At 54.1% G+C, this 22,973-nt stretch overlaps 2 protein-coding genes across 6 annotated transcripts in view; both read left to right on the forward strand.

The window, feature by feature from the left end:
* The window catches only part of SCLY (selenocysteine lyase), a 35,786-nt gene extending 20,842 nt beyond the window's left edge, over window positions 1-14,944 (forward strand). For all 4 annotated transcript variants that reach the window (XM_046019472.1, XM_046019471.1, XM_046019470.1 and 1 more), the window contains exons 8-12: window positions 8,835-8,871; window positions 10,353-10,436; window positions 10,960-11,062; window positions 12,268-12,343; window positions 13,856-14,944. In XM_046019472.1, coding sequence (XP_045875428.1) covers window positions 8,835-8,871; window positions 10,353-10,436; window positions 10,960-11,062; window positions 12,268-12,343; window positions 13,856-14,009 — 454 coding nt within the window. In that variant the 3' untranslated portion in view covers window positions 14,010-14,944. The remainder of the gene's footprint in view (window positions 1-8,834; window positions 8,872-10,352; window positions 10,437-10,959; window positions 11,063-12,267; window positions 12,344-13,855) is intronic.
* A 527-nt stretch (window positions 14,945-15,471) lies between these two features.
* The window catches only part of ESPNL (espin like), a 41,857-nt gene continuing 34,355 nt past the window's right edge, over window positions 15,472-22,973 (forward strand). For both annotated transcript variants that reach the window (XM_046019863.1, XM_046019864.1), the window contains exons 1-4: window positions 15,472-16,253; window positions 17,320-17,510; window positions 19,147-19,333; window positions 21,588-21,770. In XM_046019863.1, the coding sequence (XP_045875819.1) occupies window positions 15,960-16,253; window positions 17,320-17,510; window positions 19,147-19,333; window positions 21,588-21,770 (855 nt within the window). In that variant the 5' untranslated portion in view covers window positions 15,472-15,959. The remainder of the gene's footprint in view (window positions 16,254-17,319; window positions 17,511-19,146; window positions 19,334-21,587; window positions 21,771-22,973) is intronic.

A 22,973-nucleotide genomic window follows, 5' to 3' on the forward strand; every position in this document is an offset into this window, starting at 1 on the left:
TATAAGCTGACACTGTACCCGGGGAATGAGGTGGTGCCAGGGCCACACCTTTTATCAGACATTCCAACAAGGAGAAACAGGAACAACATGGTACTGGGTTCCCTGGGTGTTCATTCACCTCCTTTATCCCTGACTAAGAGCTGAGGAAGCCTGTAACTCAGAAACACTAATGAGAACAGAAAAAAATGTCCAACCAAAACCAACTCTCTCTGGACATTGGACCAGGAGGAGGACAGCTTAGCCAGATAGAGACCTTTTAAAATTAGCATATAATGTATTATTAGTCCCAGGGATACAGGCCTGTGAATTGTCGGGCTGACACACTTCCCAGCACTCAGACAGAGAACTTTTAGACAATACCCACTTTCCACTGGCCAATCACCACATGGTAAACTGCTGCCATCCCCACCCATGCCAGCAAAGGCAGAATAGGGAGCCCAGACTTTCACCTGCAGCCTGTGACAAGATGTTCCCATACCCACACCAGGTATGTCAGAGAGGGCCTGGCAGGGAGCCAGGACTTTCACCCCTGCCAGCCATTAACGAGGTATCCCCACTGTGGTGTCAGTGGAGACCACAAGGGCTCCCACCCACAGCTTTACTGCCAAGGTGTGTCCTCCCCTTGTGTGTTGACACAGGCTGAGTAGAGAACCTTCACCTGGAAGCAATGAACTGGCATATTCCTCCCCCTGCCACAACAACGCCAAAAGAAGCCAGGTAAAACAGAAGGGTTAAGTAACATCCAGACTCTCATACCATAATATGAAAATGTCCAGGTTTCAATTGAAAATTACTCAACATAGCAAGAACAAAAAAGATCTTAAATTGAATATTTAAAGAGAGAGAGAGAGAGAATAGATTCCAGTACTGACACTGAGATGACAAACACATCAGAATTATCTGACAAAGATTTTCAGGCAGACGCAGGAAAAATTCTTCAATGAGCAATTATAAACATACTTGAAATGCATGAAAGTGTCAACAAGGACAAAGAAAATATAAAGAAGAACTAAGTGCAAATTTTAGAACTAAAAACTACAGCAACTAAAATAAGCACAGTGGATGTTCTACAGTGCAGCTCAAGGAAAGAACCCTTGAACTGAAAGAGAACAATAGAATTACCTTATCTAAACAACAGGGAAGAACTAGACAGGAGGAGGAAAAAAAAAGATAAACAACACACCTCAGGGATCTTGTGGGGACAGTAGCAGAAGATCTAACAGTCATCCTAGGAAGAGAGGAGAAAAGGTGGGATGAAAAAGAACTTGAAAAAATAATGGCTAAAAACGTCCCAAATTTGGCAAGAGACATAAACCTACAGACTCAAGAAACTGAACAAACTTCAAGCAGGAGAAACCACTGGAAATCCATGCCAAGGCACATAGTTAAACTTCCGAAAATGAAAGGCAAAGAAAAAAATCTTGAAAGCAGACAGAGGAAAAAAATGATACCTTTCCTACTGGGTAAAAATAATTCAAATAGCATTGTATTTCTCATCAGAAACCTTGGAGGCCAGAAGGAAGTGATGCAATATTTTGCAAGTGCTGAAAGCTTTGTCAAGCCAGAATCCTATACACAGCAGAAATATCCTTCAGGAATAAAGGGAAAAATCAAAACAGTCTCAAATAAAGGAAAACTAACAGAATTTTTTACCAGAAGACCTATGCTGAAAATGATTAAAAGAAGTTCTTTAAACAGAAAAGAAGTAGTAAAAAAAGGGAAACTGGAACATCAGAAGAAAGAAAGCAGGGTAAGCAAAGTATGGGTAAAAAAAACAGGCTTTTGTCTTAAGTTTTCTAAATTATGTTTGATGGCATAAGCAAAAATTATAGCACTGTCTGAGGTGGTTCAAAAAATATGTTGAAGAAAAAAAAATTTTTTAATATTTTATTTATTTGACAGAGAGAAATCACAACTAGGCAGAGAGGCTGGCAGAGAGAGAGGAGGAAGCAGGCTCCCCGCGGAGCAGAGAGCCCGATGTGGGGCTTGATCCCAGGACCCTGGGATCATGACCTGAGCCGAAGGCAGAGGCTTTAACCCACTGAGCCACCCAGGCGCCCCTGTTGAAGAAAAATTTAAGATAATTTTAAATGGAGGAGGACTAAAATTATGTAAAAGGAAATAAGATTTTTGTTCACTTCGCCTTATGAAAAATGTTCAAATGACTCACAGAGAGGTGGGAAGAAGAAAACAGAGAAATAAAAAACAACAAACAGGAAAAAAAATTTTTTTAATGGGAGACCTAAGCCCTAACATTAATTACATTAAATGTAAATGGTCTAAATACAGCAATTAAAAGACAGAGATTGGCAGAGTGATTTTTTTTTTTTTTAATTGACCCGACTGGGGCACTTGGGTGGCTCAGTCAGTTATGTGTCTGACCTTGGTTTCAGCTCAGGTTGTGGTCTCTTGGGTCATGAGGTTGAGCCCTGCATCAGGCTCCATGCTCAGCAGGGAGTCTGCTTAAGATTCTCTCCCTCTGCCCCTCCCTTCACTTGTGCTTGTGTGTGCATGCTCTTGTTCTCTCTCAAATAAATGTTAAAAAAACGTAAAGAGCCCCAACTGCTGTTGACCATTGAACAACACAGAAATTAGTGGGTCAAACCCCTGCACAGTTGAAAATCTCTGTGTAACTTTTAACCTCATAAAGCTCAACTGCTAATAGCCCACTGTTGACAGGAAGCCTTACTGACAACATAAGTTATCAGTTAACACATTATTTTGTGTGTTATATTTATTATATATTATATCCTCATGATAAAGTATGCTAGCAGAAGGAAAATGTTAAAATGATTGTAAGGAAAAGAAAATACATTTACAGTACTGTAAAAAATCTGCATGCAAGTGGACCCATGCAGTTCAAACCTGGGTTATTCAGGGGTCAACTATATGTGATACCTATAAGAAACTCACCTCAAATATATTGATAGAGGGAGGTTGAAAATTTAAACTGGAAAAATATGTGTCAAAAAAACAAAGGAAAGGGGCACCTGGGTGGCTCAGTGGGTTAAAGCCTCTGCCTTCGGCTCAGGTCATGATCCCAGGGTACTGGGATCGAGCCCCACGTCGGGCTCTCTGCTCAGCAGGAGCCTGCTTCCTCCTCTCTCTCTCTGCCTTCCTCTCTGCCTACTTGAGATCTCTGTCTGTCAAATAAATAAATAAACAAACAAACAAAGGAAAGCAGGAATGGCTATATATTAGATAAAGGAGACTCTAGAGCAGAGCAAATTACCAGAGACACAAAGGGGACATAATAACTGATGAGAGTCAATCCACCAAGAAGGCCTAGCAATCCTAAATGGTGATGGGGTACACAACAGAACTGCAGAGTACGTGGGGCAAAAACATATTGAATTGAAAAGAGAAACAGACAAATCCACAATTACAGATAGAGACTTCCCTACCCTTCCCTCCACAGTGGATACAACAACTAGATAAAATCAGCCAGGATATGGAAGAACTCACTAACAGCCAGCCAACCCACAGGACCTAACTGAGGTGTTTAGAACATTTCACCCAACAACAGATTCAAGCAACAGCAAAATATGTATTCTTTTTTTTTTTTTTTAAGATTTTATTTGTTTCCAGGGAGGAAGTGAGAGAGACAGAGAGAAAGTACAAACAGTGGGAGCAGCAGGATGAGGGGAAAGCAGGATCCCCACTGAACAAGGAGCCTGATACAAGACTGGATCCAAAATGCTGGGATCATGACCTGAGCTGAAGGCAGATGATCAACAGACTGAGCCACCCAGGTGTCCCCAAAATACAAATTCTTTACAAGAGTCACAGAAGATAAACTAAGATAGACCATGTCCTGTGTCATTAAACAAACCATTTCGTTTGAAGAACTGGAATCATACAGAGCGTTTTTCATCACAGTGAAATCAAACCAGAAATCAATAACTGGAAGGTACTAGGAAAATCTCCAAACACTTAGAAACAAACAACACCCTCTACATAAACCGTGGGTCAAACAAGAAGGCTCAAAAGAATTAAATACATTGAAATGAATGAAATTGAAAATACTCCTTATGAAAATTTGTGAGACAGCTAAAGCCTGGCTGAGAGGGAAATTTGTACCACTGAATGTATGTGTTAAAAAAAGATGATGACTCTTGGGGCGCCTGGGTGGCTCAGTCAGTTTAGCATCTGACTCTTGATTTCAGCCCAGGTCATGATCTCAGGGTCATGAGGTCAAGCCCCATGTTGGGCTCTGAGCTCAGTGGGGAGTCTGCTTGAGTTCTCTCTCTCCCTCTCCCTTTGCCCCTCCCCTCTTGAAAAGCACTCCCTAAATAAATAAATAAATCTTAATTTAAAAGATTACTCTGAAGTCAATAAACTTTCAGCTGAAAAACTTAGAAAAAGTAGAGCAAAATAAAGAAATACTATAATAAGTATACAGCAGAATAGAAGACAGAATGCAGAACAGAATGATAAATACAGCAGAACAGAAATTCGTGAAATTGAAAACAATAATTTTAAAAATATTGTATTTATTTGTTTTTATGAGAGAGAATAAGAACAGTGGGAGGGGCAGAGGGTGAGATTCTCTGCTTAGTGCAGTGTTTGGAAAGGCTTGATCTCATGACCCTGTGATTATGACCCAATCCAAAAGCAAAAGTCAGGAGCTGAACAATTGAGTCACCTAGACACCCTGAACACAAAAATAATATTTAAAAAATAATTGAAATGAAGAAATAGCCTTTTAGAAATATTGAGAAAACTGACAAATCCCTCACTATATCGTACACTTAAAACTAACATAACAATGTATTTTAATTATACCAGAATGAAAAGAAAAACTTAATAATAATTTTTAAAAGCCTGATAAACTTCTAGTAAGACTGACAAAAAAAGGAAAGAAGAAATAAATTGCCAATATCAAATTTGACAATTCAGATGAAGTGGAATACTTCATCAAAAAACAAATTACCACAACTCACCTAATAGGACACTTGATCATTTAAATAGCTTTATAATTATTAGGAAAAGGAAATTAATTTTGTAATTTTAAAACTCCCCAAAAAGAAATCTCTAGATAGTTTCACAGGAAAATCCTGCCAAACATTTAAAGAATTAACACCATTTCTATGCAGTCTCTTCCAGAAAAATAGGAGGAGGAAACATTTCCCTGGTTCATTTTATCAATTTATACTAAAACCAGATAAAGATGGTACAAAAAAATAAAACTATGAACCACATATCTCTCGTGAATTTAGAATCAGAAGTCTTTAACAAAATATTAGCAAGTGGAATTCAGCAATATGTAAAAATAATATATGCATCATGATGGAGTTTTTTCCAAGGATGCAAGGCTGTTTCAGTATTTCAAAATCAAATCAATGTAATGTAGCATATTAGAAAAATTGGGGTGCCTGGGTGACTCCATCAGTTAATCATCTGATCCTTGATCTCAGCTCAGGTCTTGATCTCAGGATTGTGAGTTCAGGCCCGGTGCTAGGCTCCACACTGGGCATGAAGCCTACTTAAAAAAAGAAGAAAAATAACATAATTTAATGCAGAAAAAGCATTAATAAGATTTAACATTCATTCATTAAAAACCCCCACAGTATGACTAGAGGAGAACTTTAGCTTGGAATGAGCATTTACAAAAAAAGCCTACAGTCAACATCACACTCAACAGCAAAGGCCGGAATGTTCTACTGCGATGAACTGGAGCAAGACGAGGATGTCTATTCTCACTTCTTTTTCAGCAGGGCTGGGAGTTCTAGTCAGTGCAGAAGTCAAGAAAAGGAAATATAACGAATACAGATTGGAAAGGAAGAGGTAAAATTGCCCCTTTTTGTAGATCACATGATGGTCTCTGTCCCACGGAACAGATAAGAAAACTCCTAGGACTGATGAGTGAATTCAGCAAGATCACAGGTTATAAGAGAAACATACAAAAATTGATTGTATTTCTGTATACTGGTAATGAACATCTGAACAACAAAATTAAAAATACAGTATTATTTATAATCACTCAGAAATATTCAGATATAGGACTTGTAAGCTGACAACTACTAATGTGGCTAAAAGAAAGCAAAGATCAAAATACATGGAGAGACATACTATGTTCATGGATCAAAAGACTCAATATTATAAAGGTCAGTTCTCCCCAAACTGATAAATCAGTTTAGCCCAGTTTCTATCAAAGCCTAGCAAGCAGACCAGTGGAACAGACTAGATACAACCAGAAATATGCCCACATGATTTTTTGACAAAGATACAAAAATAATTTGGTGGAGGAAAGACACTCTTAACAGATGGCACTGGAGCAATTAGACATCCTTAGGCAGAAGACGATCCTCAACCCAAGTCTCACACCTTGTAAAATACTAACTCAGGATACATGTGAACTTAAATGTGAAGCAAAAAACTTTAAACTTTTAGGGGCACCTGGGTGGCTTAGTGGGTTAAAGCCTCTGCCTTCAGCTCAGGTCATGATCCCAGGGTCCTGGGATCGAGCCCCACATTGGGCTCTCTGCTCCGCAGGGAGCCTGCTTCCTCCTCTCTCTCTGCCTGCCTCTCTGCCTAGTTGTGATTTCTCTCAGTCAAATAAATAAAATATATTAAACAAATTTTTTAAAAAAACTTTAAACTTTTAGGGGGAAAAAAAAACAACAAGAAAACATCCTCAGACTCTAGGCCTCAGCAAAGAGATCTCAGACTTGATACCAAAAACATCCACAAAAGGCAAAATTGGTACTTGAACTTCATCAAAATTTAAACCTTTCACCCTGCAGAAGAATTTTTTAAGAGGATACAAGCTGTGCACTAGAATATATCCTCAAGGGACTAGTATCTAGAGTACATAAAGGAAACTCTCAAAATTTAACAGCCAACACCCCCAAACAATTCAGTCACATAACGGGCAAAAGACAGTCACAGACATTTCACCAAAGAGGATAGACATATAGCAAATAAGCATGTGAAAAGACCTTGAACATTTTTAGCTGTTAGGGAAATGCAAATTAAAACCACAGTGAGACATCACACCTACTACAACGGCTAAAACAAAAACCAGAGACAACGCGGAGTGTGTTGATGACACACATGTTTCACTCAAACGTGGCCGATGGGAATGGCAATGGGACAGCAGCTCTGGAAGACAGCTTGGCATTTTCTCTTAAAACTAGATATGCACCCACCTTCCCATCTAGGAATCTCCTGGATACTTAGAGACATGCAGACTTGGGTTCATACAAGAGCCTGCACACAAGTGTGTCTAGCAGCTTTATTGGCAATGGCCACCAACTGCAAGGAGCCCAGATGTCCTTTAATGAGATTTAACAGGCTGTGGCACAGTTTGCGTGGACACCGCTCAGTAATGGAAAGGGATTAGCTGCTGATGCGCCCAACAGCCTGGAAGGAATATCCACAGAATGATGGAGAATGGAACAAACCTGTCCCCCAAAATGATAACTAGGGTTCCATCTATACGACATTCTTGAAATGATGGAATTAGAGGTAGAGAACAGATTAGCATTTGCCCATGTCTAAGGAAGCTGTGGGACCAAAGACAAGCGGGTCTGGGTATAGAAGGCCAACGGGAGGGACCTTCTAGGTGGTGGAAATGTTCTGTATCTCATCTGTATCCTGGTTGTGATCTTGTACCACAGTGTTACTGGGGAGAAGCTGAATAATGGGTACACAGGATGTCTCTGTATTATTTCTTTTAATCATATATGAATATATATCATCCTTAATTAAAAAAAAAAAAAGAAGTAGAACACCATGTATTCAGGAAGCCCTAATAGGGTAGCGCAGTATGTGGACTGGGAGTGGGAAGCAGGGTCTGCAGGACTCCACATGGAGGCAGAGGTGGCTGACCGAATGCTTGCGGAGAGGGAGGATGGGACAGGTGCCGGGTTCTACACAGGGCCCCCGCTCTTCCACCTGGACATCCCCTCCAGGCACTCACAAGGCAGCGACCTTGAGAGATGCTCTTGGTCTGGCCGTGCTATCCCACCGATGAGGGGTGTGAGACCCGGAGAGGGGGTGGCATTAGGACTCCATGTGTAGGACAAGCTCAGATATCTGGATTCTCCACGCAGAGCTCCTTGCTCTTCCCCCAGACCACCCCAGGTGCCAGAACCCGTCTCCAGGAACAGAACTGACCAATGAACTTGTCAAAGGGAGATCAGCAGGATCACGTCACCTGTAAAGCCCTGTGCTCCTGTTCGCTTATCTTGTTATCTGCTGGTCAGCGAGCAGCAGCCAGCTCCCAAGGTTTAAGCAAACTTCAGCCCAAACTGAAAATTCAGAAAATTATGATGTTAGCGATTCATTTTGTTTTTCTTGAAAATAGAGTGAAGAGTTGTGTTTTCAGCTTGTTAGGTCGGAGTGTGAGCCTCCAGTCTGCAGGGGTCCCCCAGCCCCTTCCTGCACATGCACAGTGTCTGGTAACCCACGACTCATCCCGAGCGACAGCCGAGAGCGCAACTGATTGGCCAGCTGACGGGAACAGCATGGAACTGGGCTCTCTGACCCCTGTCGGGTTCGACAGGGGGGCCCGGGGCTCTGTAGCTGGAGGAGGGGTTTCTCCTGCACAGGAGAAGGGTCCAGACAGAATCATCCCTGAGGACACCCAGGGGTTGTCCCAGTGTTGCCCCAGGCAGGCCATGACGATGGTGCCTGACCAGGAAGCTTGGCATTGGAGGGTTGGGGGGCCGCCTCCGCCACGGAGGTGAGCACGTGGCCCGTGCCTGGGAAAGTTGCGGGTGTGATTCTGGTCCCGGCTGAACTCATGACTTTAACAGACCAGACTCCATCCTGGGACATTGGTTCATTGCTCTGTGTGGAAACAGGACTGACTCCCTTGTCTTTTGCAGGACAGAGAACACGCCGATGATTGCTGGCCTCGGGAAGGTAAGCCTCCGTGAGCCGGGGCTCATGGAGCAGGCGCTTTGTCTTGGGTGCGGGAGAACTGGAGTCTTCCCCTGGCCCAGTCGCCTTTATTCCCACTTGCTCCCCCACCACCACGTCACCCCCCGCACACAGTGCTCCTGACCCTGGATGTGGGATAGGGGGCAGGTTCCCCCACAGGGCAGGTCTGCGGCACTAGACAGGCGTCCCACTCTTGAACTCGATTCTGACACTGGCTACCTGGAGACGGCATCATAGCCCACAGGTCAGGGCTTAGGCCCATGCACTGGCCTGCCCAGACCCCCTCAGACTCCAGGCCTAAGTCCCAGGTTTCACCATGCACCTCACTCCGGCTAGTTTCTCCTCTGCCCTGGCCAGGCATTGGCCTCCTCACCTGCCAGGGGCCTCCCAGCACCGTCCGTCTGGGTCTCCTGTCCACAGCTGCTCCCTCGTGGCACTCACCCTGTCCTGCAGCTCCACCAGCCTGTGCTCAGGGCTTTGAACTTGGCATCTGAGGGCAGGTCCTGACCTTTCTTCTGAGAGACCAAGGTCCCCACCTGCTTATTGGACATTCCCTCGGGCCCATGGGTGTGTGTGTGTGTGTCTCCTCCCTGGTCCCCTTCCCTCCCCATGCTGCCTCTTGCCATCCTGGACCTCACTGTGGAAGTCTAGGCAGTGCCTCAGTCCCACCTGGTCCTTGGCTCCCTCACTGATGAGCAGGCAGTCTGTCTGGGACAGTCTGTCTGTCCTGTCTCCACAAGATGTCAAGATCTGTGTCTCTGTAGCCACTGACTCTGGACCCGGTCATCCCCATCTGCAATCTGGACGCCTGCCGTGGTCCCTTCCACTCTCTGCACGGCATTCAGAGTGATTGTTACATGTGCAAGTCAGGGCATCTCACTTCTTTCTTAAACCCACGTGCATCTGTGCTGCTGCACTTTGTGCCTGACCCCGCCTGTTGTGGGGTGCCAGGGCCCTGCCCCCTTGGTCACTCGGTCCCAGGATTGCACTTGCCTCTTCCTCCACCATGGTCATGAGCACCCTAGCTCATGCACTGTCAGCTTCACGCCTGCCCCGCGTGCCCTGTGCACCCACCAGAGCGCTCTCCTCATTCGGTATGATGCTGTTCCCTCTTCCCTTCCGCCCTTGGTCTCTGGGCTGGTTCTGCCTTGAGAACTGGGAGTGCTCTTTGCTATCACCGGCAGTTATCTCTGGTGCCTGGAGGTAGCAGGAAGCACCTGGTAAAGTAAATTACTGCTGAACGAGGGAAGATAACCCTTCCGAGGCTCTTATCAAGGCCTGGGTCTCCTGGCCGCACTCAGTAAATATCGCCTGTCCCGGATGTTCCCGGAAGAGAGCAGTTGAAGAAATGTCACTTCTCTACCATCAGGAAATCTCACCTCTGCGCCGGAACGCTGTTTTATTCTCCTTGCTTTATGACAGTTGAACATGCTGTCTCACATTGCCGCCGTCCCTGTCCCCAGGCCGCTGAGCTGGTGACCAGGAACTGCGAGGCTTACGAGGCCCACATGAGAGATGTTCGAGACTACCTGGAGGAGCAGCTGGTGGTGAGCCTGGGGCCCGCGGGAGTGGGGCGGCCTGAAGTCTGGGGGCCCCGTGCTTCCTCCGGCGAGCTGAGGGTCAGGGTTGGTGCAGCCCCGGGCAGCAGGCAGGATGAGGATGGGGGTTGTTTGGAACTCGGTCCGGGGACCCTGGTGACAGTCAGGGTAGAGGCTAGAGGACAGAAGCCTGAGTCAGGAGGACCCCCCCTGCCAGAGTCCCCAAGGTGGGCTCTGGACAGGTGGCTGATCTTCAAAGAGGCATGTTAGGAATACACCAGAGCTTGGGTGTTTGGTGGTTGTATGGTGGAGTGTCGCATGTATTCAGAATTTTTTTCTCCTGATAACTTTGCTTTCTAGGGAGTCCCTGTAATTATTATAGGTAGATGCTTATGGATGAACTAATTTATGTGTCAAGGTTCAGATTTTGTTTGCCAGAAAAGGCTCAAGCTCAGACATTAGTTGGGGGCGGGGAGGGGGGAGGCTGGTGTGTGCTTTGAAACCATCTCTGAAGTCTTCATTGCCTTTTCAGGCTGAATTTGACAAGCAGAGAATCCATCTGAACAGCCAATTTCCAGGGACCGAGCGACTCCCCAACACATGCAACTTTTCCATCCGGGGACCCCAGCTTCAAGGTGACAAGGGTCTCCTGGTCCCCACGTAGGGTGGTGGGCACCAAAGGTAGCAGAGCGGCCCCCTAGGATGGGTGTCCCCAGGAGGTGGGGCTGGTCTGGCCGTTTCCTGCTCTCCCTGCCGGGCTCTTCATGCAGGTGCCAGAGGGGGGTTGCGGTTGTGCCCAGCATTCATGGGCACTGAAGCAGAGAAGGAAGATGAGACTGAATTCTGGGCTCCTTCATCCATTTCCATCAGCAAGTTTGACGGAATGTGTGGTGAGGACCAGGGAGAGGAGAGGCAGTCAACTTTAAAATCTGGCTCAGAGTCAGGATGACGTGCACGCCTGTGGGGCTCTCAGTTCCCGCGCTGACTGCCTCCAGGCTGGGGACCGGCAGGATCTGGAATCCAGAAGACAGAACACGGCTCACCCGGGGCGCTGACCTGCCGTGTTCCACCGAGAGGAGATTCTATGCCCTGAGCAGGAGGGAAGCATGTCCGCAGAGCACAGAGCGGTTTGGGAGAAGTTCCTAGGGGAGAGGGTGTTGCACCCTCTGTCTCCCTGGATGGCGCGGGGAGCACTGTGTGTCTGCACCACAGACTGGCCCTGGGCAGGTGTCACTGTGCTGGGGGATGGGACCCTGCACTGGGAAGCCGCCTTGCTGCTGGCTGCTGCTCCAGCTCTTGTTGCTGTGGGAAGAAGAGCACATCAAGTCCTCATCCCTGTTTTTGTGGGGATGGATGTATCGTATTCGGTGAGGCCTGTGTCCATTTAAATGAGACAGATTCTTTTAATTAGGCCAGTGGCTTTATTACTCTAATATCTGTGCTTGTGAAAGTAGAGGGAAGTGCCTTCCGGCTTAACCAAAACAGCACCCCAGTGTCTCCACCTCTAGAAAACGCAGATGTTAAGTTTCAGTGTCATGACTAGGACAACAAAGTAGGAAGTAAGGCAGCTGATGAGAGTTCTGGGTCTTCTTCGGCCATTGACCGGAAATAACATGTTCGAGGCCAGATTTTAGGGCAGAATCGTGTCTGGGAGGAAGCATCTTGTCTGGATCTCACTGCAGTGTCACTGGGGATGAGACGGCCTGGGCCCTGGGCCACCCCCCAACCCCAGGGGGCCCAAGGGAGGGAGCCTCCAAACTTGCAGCAGGGCAGAGGGGAGGTGGACAGGTGGGGCCCTGCTGGCACACTCCGCCCACAGCCACATGCCGTGTCTCCCCAGGGCGTGCAGTGCTGGCCCAGTGCAGGACGCTGCTGGCCAGCGTGGGGGCTGCGTGCCACTCGGACCACGTGGACCGGTAAGTGCTGCATGCCTAAGCCGCAGTATACAGTGCCTGTCCGCCAGGCGGCCAGAGGAGGCTGCTGGGCCTGGGGCTTCCAAGGGGAAGAGGGAAAGCTGCAGCCTCAGTGGGGGTCTGCTGGGAGAAACTACGCAGGCTGCAGGAGCTCCCTCTGTTCTGGGAAAGTGAGAGGCTCTGGGAGGGTTGTGACAGGCCAGGTTGGTTCCCGGTGGCCCTGCCTGGTGCAGGGCGATCCCAGGAGAGCAGCCCCATTGAGTGGCCGTGGCCAGGGCAGGAGGGGAGGATATGAAGCCCGGGCACCCGAGACTGGCCCGACCCCAGTGGAGGAAGAGCAGGGCCACAGTTTCTCACTCATCGTGAGCAGGGGGCCCACAGAGCTGGGTGTGGTGTGCGTGAGGCCGCCGGGCCCCAGAAGGAGCCGGGCCATGGTCAGCAGTGGGCTGTCCGGGAGTCTGGCTGGCGTGGTGCGTGAGCACCTCAGGCCAGGGGGCTCCCAGGGTCCGAGGGCTGGGCAGGGATGACCAGTCCCAGTCATGGCTCAGAGCTCTGTCAGGGAGGGCTGCAGGAGGGTGGGGGAGGCCAGGAGCCCGCAGGCGGCAGCCTGAGTGGCCAAGTGGCTGTCAGGGGCAGTGAGGTGGGGCGAGTGTGGACTGCCGAGGGCGCTCACAGAATGCTCCCCCGGCCCTCCAGAAGGGATCTGTGTGGCCTGTTTCCCAGACACGGTTGCTGAGCCAGGTGTAGTCTGTGGTCTCACCAGCCACAAGGTGAAGGGGAGGGGATGAGGGGCAGGCGAAGGGGCTGGGGGTGTAGCTGGGTGGGGGCAGGTATCTGATGTGGCCCCTGCGAGGGTGGGAGGGGGGTGCTCCCTGGAATAGGAATGAGGCCACCCACTCAGGGGGGGGCAGGGGGCCAGGAGCTGTGGGTCCTGTCCCTCTCTCCCCTGCTCTGTGGGGGCCTCTGGCCCGGACCCTCAGGAACCACAGCGATGAAAGTCCCTGCTCCCACCTAGCCCTGTGCAGATGGCTTTTAGGAGCTCTATAATGTGACAGAGACCTTGGCTGCGCTGCTTCTGCCTGGGGCCTGTGTGTATGGGCGCTTTGGGTGCCCACGGGCCCTTGATCTGCGCACCTGCTGGGGTTGGCAGCGGTGGGGGGGGGGCACCAGAGCTGCCGGGAACACTGGCGGGGCCCTGGGTTGCGCCTCCATCTCCTCTGAGACCCGCCCCCCTCCTCGAGGGTCAGGAGGCGGGGTTCGGCCCCTGCACGCACCCCGGGGCTGGAGGAGCCATGCCCCAGGAAACCACGGTGAGGCCGCAGTACCAGGCAGGAGTCCCAGCACCAGACTGTGGACACCGAGGCCAGGGGACAAGAGGTGTTCGGCGGAGGGGAGATGGGTCTATACAACCCCAACCTGGGGAGCTGGTGGAGAGCAGGAGGGGCAGGGCCCCTTCCCCTTCCCCGTGCCCCAGGGAGCACAGAGAGCTGACACAGGCTCTCACCACTCCCCTAGGCCATCCCCAGTGCTGCTGAGCTGTGGCATCCCCTTCGACGTGGCCAGGAACGCACTCCGGCTCAGCGTGGGCCGCAGCACCACCAGGGCTGAGGTGGACCTCGTCGTGCAGGACCTGAAGCAAGCCGTGGCCCGGCTGGAGTGCCAGGCCTAGTGCCAAGGACGCCCCATAGGAAGCCCTTCCAAGTGCTGGGCCAGGATGGCTTTCCTCCTAATTTGTCCCAGAGTGTCTGATATGGTACCAGGTGGGGAGTTCACTCATCCCCTGTCCCCATCTCCCTGTTCCCTGTCCCCCATCCCCGGGTCAGCGGAAAGCCTGTCTGTCGGGCAGACAGACCCACGGGCCGCACACACCTGTGTGGGGCTGTCCCTGCCACCCGGTGGTGCAGGTTGAAGCAGAAGCGTCCCCTCTGGGGAGTTGGGAGCGCCACCCTCCTGGAAGGGAGCGTTTCCCCTGGAAGATAAAATTCTAGTATTGTAGACCATTGTCACTTGCTACCATGAACATAGGAAACCTGATTTTTGCTGCAGTCATGGCCTCCCCTGCCTGTTGGCGCTGAGGTCCGTCCACCCTGGCCCTCTGATCTCACTCCGCCCTTCCCAAGCCCTTCCTCGGCGGGGGGGCCACTGAGATCAACCTCCTGCTCCATATCCTTGCCCACCCTACCTGACCTCCTCACTCAGCCTGGCGGCCACCCAGAATCCCCAGGGCCCCCTGCCTTTTCCTTGTGGTCATTCACTCAGAGTTCCAGCTCCGGTGTGGGAGTTGGGAGGCAACCAGGCTTACGTGACCCCGGGTGGCTCCTCTGGTGGGAAATCCGCCGGTCCCCAGCTCCGCTCCATCATAATATTGTTCCCAGACGGGTTCTTCTGTCTTCACCAAGGCTCTGTGACGTCCCGATGTGATGTCCTCTGTGACATCCCGATGCACCTCAGAGGGCGTGACTCAGAGACCCTTTGCATAGGATCGATTTCTTAGCCGAATACTTTTAACATGTGGTTTTAAGGTGCCAAGAACTTCATGATGACTCTGAGGAAACCACTGTCAGAAATTGAGTGAACTAATAAAATATTCCAATGCTGGTGTTAGACATTGACGGTCTCTCTAGTGGGCCTTCTCCGGGCTCACTGGTGTGTCTGAGCTGGTGCGGAAGGGGCGCGTAGTGACCCCAGTTTATCACTGGACGATCAGGCTTCAGCTGAAGAAATTCGCTTGAGACTCTGCAAGTCCCTAGAAAACGGGTCACTAAAGTCAGCATCCTGCTGCCTCCAGGCAGAGGCCACACTGATGCCAGTGGGCCCGGGAAAAAGCCGTGGGCACCCAGCACCACTGAAGGGAAGAGTCTGGGAAAAGAGGTGTGACTGCCCTCAAGGAAGCCCCTTGACCTTCAGCCACAGTCTCAGAGACCCTCACTCTCCTCAGAAGCCTTCCTGTCCCATGTTAGGGCCCTGGGCCCAGAGCTGGCTCCAGCGAGCCGCTGTTCCTCAGATGTTCGTGGAGCTCCTGGGCCCCAGGCCAGCTGAGGGCCAGGATCCTGCACAGCGCTCCCAACAGGTAGGCAGGCCCTAGGATCCTGGGGTGAAGACCCCGTGGGACTCCAGCACACGTGGTTGTCAGTTCCCCAGAGAGGGCCCCTCCGTGGACGGGTCTCCTGCCGTGGACGGGTCTCCCCTCCATGAGAAGAGGCTCTCGGGGCTCTCTTCCTGGAAGGATCCTGGGAACTGTAAACACCCACTAGACACGGGGAATCGTTCTCAGGGTGAAAGACACGGCACGTCTCCCCAGTGTTTGCTCGGAAAGAGGATGAGGCCCACCCCAGTCACAGTAAGCATCTGCCGGCCAGCACCCACCCCTGACCTGACCCCAGGGCAGACCCTGCCCCCAAGCCCCGAGCCCTCTGCCCACCACAGCCCTGGGCACTGGGGAGTGACTGAGGTAGGGCTGCGAGGCCCAGGCACCAAGGCCCCACCCCCCCACCGTCTCCCATCTGCCCTGTGCACTGCTTATCGGGTAACAGGAGCTGGGAGCTCCATCCACGCCTGAAACAGGAAGCCGGGACCTGTGCGTAAGCCGCCGAGAGCCACCGGTGGACTGGGCTGGAGGATGGAGGAGCAGCGGGCGCTCACGGCCGCCAAGAACGGGGACCTGGCCACCCTGAAGCTGCTGCTGGAGGCCGGGGCCCTGGGCCCGGGCATCATTGACGCCCTGGGGGCTGGCCTGGTGCATCACGCTAGCCGAGCTGGCCACCTGGCCTGTGTCAAGTTCCTGGTGCAGCAGGCCAAGCTGCCCGGCAACCAGCGGGCCCACAACGGGGCCACCCCGGCACATGACGCCGCGGCCACAGGCTGCCTGGCGGAGCTCTGCTGGCTGGTGCGTGATGGAGGCTGTGGGCTGCAGGTGAGTGTGGCGAGCCCGTGAGAGGGGCTGCTGTGTGTGTGGACTGAGGGAGCAGAAACCGGAAAGTCCTGGGGACTCGGCGTGCATGGGATGGGCACGCCTGCCTGCCCCCAAGCCAGCACCAACTCCCAGGCTGGCACAGAGCAGCTCTCCCCCTGCCCTCCCCCAGGTCGGAGCGCCTGGCCTCGCCTGGCCAGCGGGGGCTGACAGCGTTCCCATCAGCCCAGATCTGGGGGCCTGTTTCCCAAAGGGTCCACACAGGAGTGTGTAGAGGAGCATGGCGGGCACGCGGGCCCAGGAGCTGGGGGCCCGGCTTGTACAGCTGGAGGCCTCGGTGGGTGACAGCCCAGGCCTGCTGTGGGGGGCATTGGGAAGAAGGAGGGTCTCCAGGCTCAGGGATCATCTAGGCAGTGGCATTTCCAGCAGCGCCCACCCTCTCCCTTTTCCTGCTCACCTGGGGTCCATTTGTGCAGTTCGAGGACGTGGGACAGTGGGCGAGCTCCAATGGGGCATGTAGGGCACTCTCCGAGAAGGGGCGCTGGATCCCAGACAGGGAGGACTCATGGGTCCCATCGGCTCTTCCCACAACCCGGGAGGCGGGGTGGGGGGAGCGGTGCCCATTTCTGTGCCTGGGGGCATGCCCAGGCCTGCCAGCTGCTTGCCGTGGGAATGCTTCCAGTGCGAGGACTCGTGGCTGGCAGGTGGGTGCTCAGCAGCGGTCAGAGACAGGCCCAGAAGTAGGGCCCCGGGACAGACAGCAGGCCACAGAGCCCGACATGGACAAGACTGGGCCCGTGGAAGCCCTTCCCACTTCAAGCCGAGGGCAGAAAGGGCCGTGACTGCCCTCGAGAGAGGGGTCCGGGAGCAGCGGGATCATGGGTTTGGACTCGGAAGACCTGGACTTGCATCCCCGCCATGCCTTTTCCTCTGAGCAGGCCACCCGGCTCAGCCAGCAGGGAGGGAAGAGCATGTGGGCAGGGTGGCGGGGTCCTGGGCGCTGGGACTGCCCTGCCGGGACGGGTCCCAGCCGGCCACAGAAGACCACCTGCCCTTCTTTGCCCAGTAGGACCAAGACGACTCAGGCGTCTCCCCGCTGCACCTGGCCGCCCGCTTCGGGCATCCTCTGCTGGTGCAGTGGCTGCTTCGGGAGGGCCACGCGGCCACCCTGGAGACCCTGGAGGGGGCCCTGCCCCTGCACCATGCCGCCGTCAGCGGGGACCTGACCTGCCTGAAGCTCCTGGCCGCAGCCCACGGCAGGTGAGCAGCCAGAGCACCGCCTGCCGGTCGTCCGCCAAAGTGCGCCCCAGCAAGGCTGCCCGGAGCAGGTGGGGCAGGCCAGTCTAGCGGCCCATGAGGGGGACCCTGCTGGGCAGGCACGCTGTGGGGGAGCAGGGAGGGCCCAGTGTGGGGCCAGTACAGGGGGAAATGGCCCATGAGACTCAGGACCAGGGGGAAGGACCTTGATCCTATAGGCTGAGAGCAGTGTCTAGCTGCACAGAGTGGGGCAATGGGGGGCCAGGAAGCCCCCCACCCCACTCGGGCCATGTCAGGACCCACGCTACCCCAGCTGGGAAGGTGCACGCTCTCCAGTCACAAGCGGAGGCCCACAGTACCCTCAGGGGATCCTGAGGCCCTAGTCAGGTGACCCCGGATGGTCCTGCCACTTTGTTCCCTCCCCCGCACTGGGAACCCCTCCAGGGCGGCCAGTCTCATGCCGGGGGCCCTATGCCTGCGGCCCGGAATGGGTGCTGGGCACACTGGGTGTGGCAGGGATGGGATGGGGCCAGCTGGGAAAGGGGGCAGCCCGGTTCCTCATCCTGAGAGCCTGTCCAGTCCTTGACCCACACAGAGGATGCTGTGGGCACCGAGATGGGCTATCTGGGGGCGTCATGCTCATGTCCTCCCTACCCCGTTCCCAGGGCTGCTGGCCTGGCTGTGTGTGGGACTTACTGTCCACCCCTCACCTGACGTAGCCTTTCCCCCTGATGACCCACCTGCCTCCAGCCATACCTCTTCTCCTGGGGAGGCCTCCTGTTTGGCGGGGGGGCTGGTTCTTCCGGCTGCCCCACACTTGCTCCCCGACAAGGCCCAACAGCTCTGCTTTGGATAGCGCTCTCTCCCTTGGTGTTCTCAGCCCACACCCTTGGTCTTTGGGACTTGCTTCTGCAGACACTGGGGGTTCCCTGGGCCGGGCCAGCCACAGAGGGTCCGTTGGACTGTGTTTTTAAAGTCTTTTTTTTATCATTTAAAACCTGGAGACTTCACATGAAACCACACAAGTGTGTGGCGTCTCGTGCCCAGCACCCTGACTCCCACCTGGACCGACCACGGGGCCACAGGCGAAGTCTGCATCAGCAGGGGCTGGGGTCAGCCTGGCAGGGACTGTCCCTCCCTGCAGAATTCCACTGGGGACCAAGAACTCACCTGGCCCCGTGGCAGCTCAGAGACAGAGCGGGATCAGGGGAGTCCTGTGACCCTCCTCCAGTCCGTCTATGCTGGAGCCTGGAATTTGGATGCCAGGCCCAGGCACTGCTCACAATGCCCCTTTCCTGCAGAGCAGGCCTTGGGCTCTGGAGGCTCAGTGACCTGCCCACCACCTGCCCCACTAGGCTGTTCACCCACCAGCAAGCCCCAGCCCTGGGAATAGCTGGTCGACTCAAAGGGGAGTGTGCAGAGCTGGATTCCAGGATCCCAGTGGTCGGGGGCGATGGGGTCAGGGGTAAGAAGGCTGTGCACAATCTGTACACCCATGCAGGTGACCCGCTAGGGGGCTCTTCAGCCAGTAAGGGGGGCTGGGCCTCTCTGCCCCTTGATCTGGGCCTAGGCGGGTTGGAGGAGCTCTGCGTCCTACAAGAACCCCCAAACACTCTCTGAGCCTCCCCTTCCCCCACAGTGGTGTGAACCGGCAGACGCGCACTGGGGCCTCCCCACTCTACCTAGCCTGCCAGGAGGGCCACCTACACCTGGCCCAGTTTCTGGTGAAGGACTGCGGAGCTGATGTGCACCTGCGTGCCCTTGATGGCATGAGTGCGCTCCACGCTGCAGCTGCCTGCGGCCACTACTCACTGGTCGTCTGGCTGGTAAGGGGGCGCTAAGGGTGCTGGGGGCATGGGAGGTCCGAGGAGGCTGGCACCTGCTCCCCCCTTGGTCCAGAGCCCCCTCCAAGCTAGCAGGACCTGGCTGGGGTGGGGGTCTCCATCTGCCTGCAGGACCCCTGGGGATCCTTGAGGTTGTGGGGGATCAGATGTTCCCCGGGCATCACTGGGAGCACCCATGTGTACAGGCCCAGGCTGGGCCCGGGAGTGCAGCCTTGATGGGCAGTGACCCCTGCAGGACAGTAGGGACTTTCTTGACCCTCTCCCAGGAGTCCTGGGGTGTTTCCTGGAGTCCTCAGGGCCCGTGGCCCCCAGCAGACACTGTTGTTCCTGGCCCCACATTCAGCCACTTCCTGCTCTGATGTCTCAGAGCCCCAGCCGACACCCGGTCTCTTCCCTTCTGGACCAGGGAAAGGGGCATTCAGGCCTCTTTCTGGAAGGAAACCCTGAGACCCCAGAGCACATAGTGGCCCAGGTTGGGGGGGATGCATTTTCCCAGCATGGACTGGGGACTTTCTGCTTCCACCACAGAAAACCGACCAGGCCAGGTCTCTGGGACCCTGGAGAGTTCATTACAGAGGCCCAGGGGAGATCTCAGAGTCAGGGGAGTCTCCCTGAGGAGAGGCAGGAAGTGGTTGGGCAAGGGTGGGTTGCCCAGATGAGGAGGGCCCAGCTTTTTTTTTTTTTTTTTTTTTTAGGAGGGCCCAGCTTTTAATCCAAGTTGGAGAGAGCCTGGTTTGGGGGGCGGAGGGAGTGGGGACAGGCAGAGGCCCCGAGAGGATGAGGGTTCTTTCCTGAGGGGCTGGGAGCTCCTGCTGGACCCTGAGCCAAGAACGGCAGGATGTGACTGGCATCTCTGAAGGCCACACTGGCCACTGCGGGGGAAGAGAAAACCCTTTCTTGCTCAGAACCTCCCATACTTCCCGAGGGGCCTTCTCCCTGGCAGGGTCCCCAGGGCGCAGAGCCCCTCCTCCACTGCCCTCCCTGTCCATCCGTTTAGCACGGTGCCACCCCAGCCAGCCCTCTGTCCCACTGTCCTCCTGTCTTCCCTCCATGGCACCAGCACCTGATAGGCTATAAATTTTCCTCTGGGAGGCAAGGACCGCGTCCATGGGCCTGGCGCGGAGCACGAGCTCTGGGGACACTGACCCAGCGAGTTAATGAACCAAGGAACAAATGATGAAATCCAGCCACCTGCCTTGGTCTTTGAGCCACCAGCCTTGGTCTCCAGCCTCCCCTGGCCGCTCTCCCACCCAGGCTGGCCCTTCGCCCCTGAGGCCCCACCAAAGGCACACACACTTTGTGAGGCTTGGTCCCCCCGACCCTGGCCACCTTCCCATGGGTGCTCCTGCTGAGAGCGGCTCCACTCCCAGGAGAAAGCCCAGCGTCCCCACCCTGGCCTTCCCATGGAGCTGTCCTCACGTTCCCTCTCCTATCGTTTTGACCCCGTCCGGTTCAGACTCCAGCCCCCCCCCAGAAATGTACCTGTCTCCGCACCTGGATTCTTGGTCCCTGGGGTGGGGAGTGCTGGGCATCTCTGGCCATGGCACTGAGCCACAGGGGTGTGCTGGGGGAGAAGCAGGTCAGAGCTTTGGGGGGGTCAGGGGGAGAGGGAGGATGGCAGGAGGGAGCACTATGGGGTCTCATCCCAGGGAAAGGGAAGGAGCAGCCAGGGCCACGGGCTCTCAGGGCCAGAAAGGCCTTTCCAACGTGACTCCCACTGCAGCCTCCCGCTGGGTCCCTGACTCCGGAGCGGGGCGTCCTCCCCCTCAGGGGAGCCGGCTGACAGGAGGGCCTCTGTTCCCAGCTCACTGGTCTTTTCCCAGCAGACACAGTTGACTATCAGATCAGCCAGCACCCTTTGGGCTGCAGGTGACGGTGGAACTTGAACCTCCTTCCCAGTGTCCCTCCCACGTAGGAGCGCAGGAGCGGCAGGAGGCTTTGCTGTCTTTGGATCAGACACCCAGCCCCATTTGGCTGCATCTCTGCACTCTCCCAGCCTCTCCCTTATGGTGAAAGTTGTCCACGTCAAGGCAGGAGGAAGGAGAAACAGGGTGACACCACAGCCCCCAGCCCCTTCCCTCAGGAAGGCAGAATTTTCCTAGAAGTGGCCCCTGGAGTTTCACTGGCTTCTGGGGAGGGTAGCCTCCCGCTTCTGTGCCGAGCTCGCTGCCCGCCCCGTCTGCCTCCCTAAGAGGGGTCACCTCCTCAGCGGGTCCTCCTCCCCCACCTTCCCCAGGTCACCTTCACCGACATTGGCCTGACAGCACGGGATAACGAGGGGGCCACAGCCCTCCACTTTGCAGCTCAAGGCGGCCACACACCCATTCTAGACCGGCTCCTGCTGATGGGCGCCCCTATCACGACAGACTCCTGGGGAGGGACCCCCCTCCATGATGCAGCTGAGAACGGGCACATGGAGGTAAGGCCTGCAAGGTGGGAGGTAGAGACTGGGAGCCCCCAGAAGCTGGAGGCCTGGGAGCTCCCCCTTCCAGCACTTCCTGCAGAAATAATTCAACCCGCTCAGCAGCCCAGTGGGAGAGGAGTCACAGTTCCCCTTTTACTGGTAGGTAAAGTGAGGCTGAGATGGCAGTCACTGCCCAGGGCTCAGACTCTGAGTTACCTGGGGGCCAAATTCAGGCTCTCCCTCCGTGCGCACCCCTTCCTTTGCACAGAGAGCCCCGGGGTGCGTCGTCTGTCCCAGGAGAGCCCTTGGCTGCTGCGCTCAGAGACGTGAGGGTAGCCCTGTTGCTCTCATCCAAGAAATCTCAGGGATTCGCATGGCCCAGCCCCTAGGAGACAACACGAGGAACCCAGAGTCAGCAGAGGTGACATTTAAATATTCAGGGTCCAACACTGAGAATAGACCCAGCCCTCGGCCGGGCCCCTGCCCCGCGCACCCCCTGCACACTGACCTCACGAAAAGGCAAGGCCAGTCTGAAAGCAAAACACAGTTTTCCTCCGCTGCCTCCCCAACCCAGCCCCAGGGAGCACTGTCCCCAAGGGGGATCCGCTTCCCCCAACCCCCTGCAGCTCAGTCGAGAGGGAGGGTGTTGTTGAGATCGCAGCTGAGGGCCCCAGTCGGGCTCTCTGCTTCCAGACAGCTGTTCACAGCTGGAACCCGAAGTGTCGCTGGGGCCCCATGTGGCTGGCCAAGTCAGGTACAATAAACTGCAGCAAGCACGAGTCACAGGAAGGCACTGTTCCTTTGGAAGAAGGCAAAGGAGACAGGACACTGGCTCACAGCAGCTGTGAAATGGTCTTTCTCTGACTCTTCACTCCCCCGACTCCCCACCCCAGCTACACTCCCTCTCTCCTCCTCAGACACCTCTCAACCCTGCAGGCTCGCTCCCCCAGCTCTGCTTCCCCAGCTTCCACCGTTCCTAGCCAGGGATGGGGGCGGAGGGCAGGGACAACAGAGGATTTGGAGGTAGGAGGGGACCCTGAGTCCCAAGGACCCTTTCTGGAAGGCAGCTGGAGCTGTGGCTTTCTGCAAATGAAATCCTCACTACGAGCCCAAGGAGTTGAACAGATAAGCCCAGAGCCTGTGGGTCCTCACCCGCACTGCATATGGAAACAGAATAACTCAGGCCACACAGCCCAGAACCGATCTGCTTTCAGTCTT

Source organism: Meles meles, chromosome 9, assembly GCF_922984935.1.
Source record: "Meles meles chromosome 9, mMelMel3.1 paternal haplotype, whole genome shotgun sequence".
In the NCBI taxonomy this organism is placed as follows: domain Eukaryota; kingdom Metazoa; phylum Chordata; class Mammalia; order Carnivora; family Mustelidae; genus Meles; species Meles meles.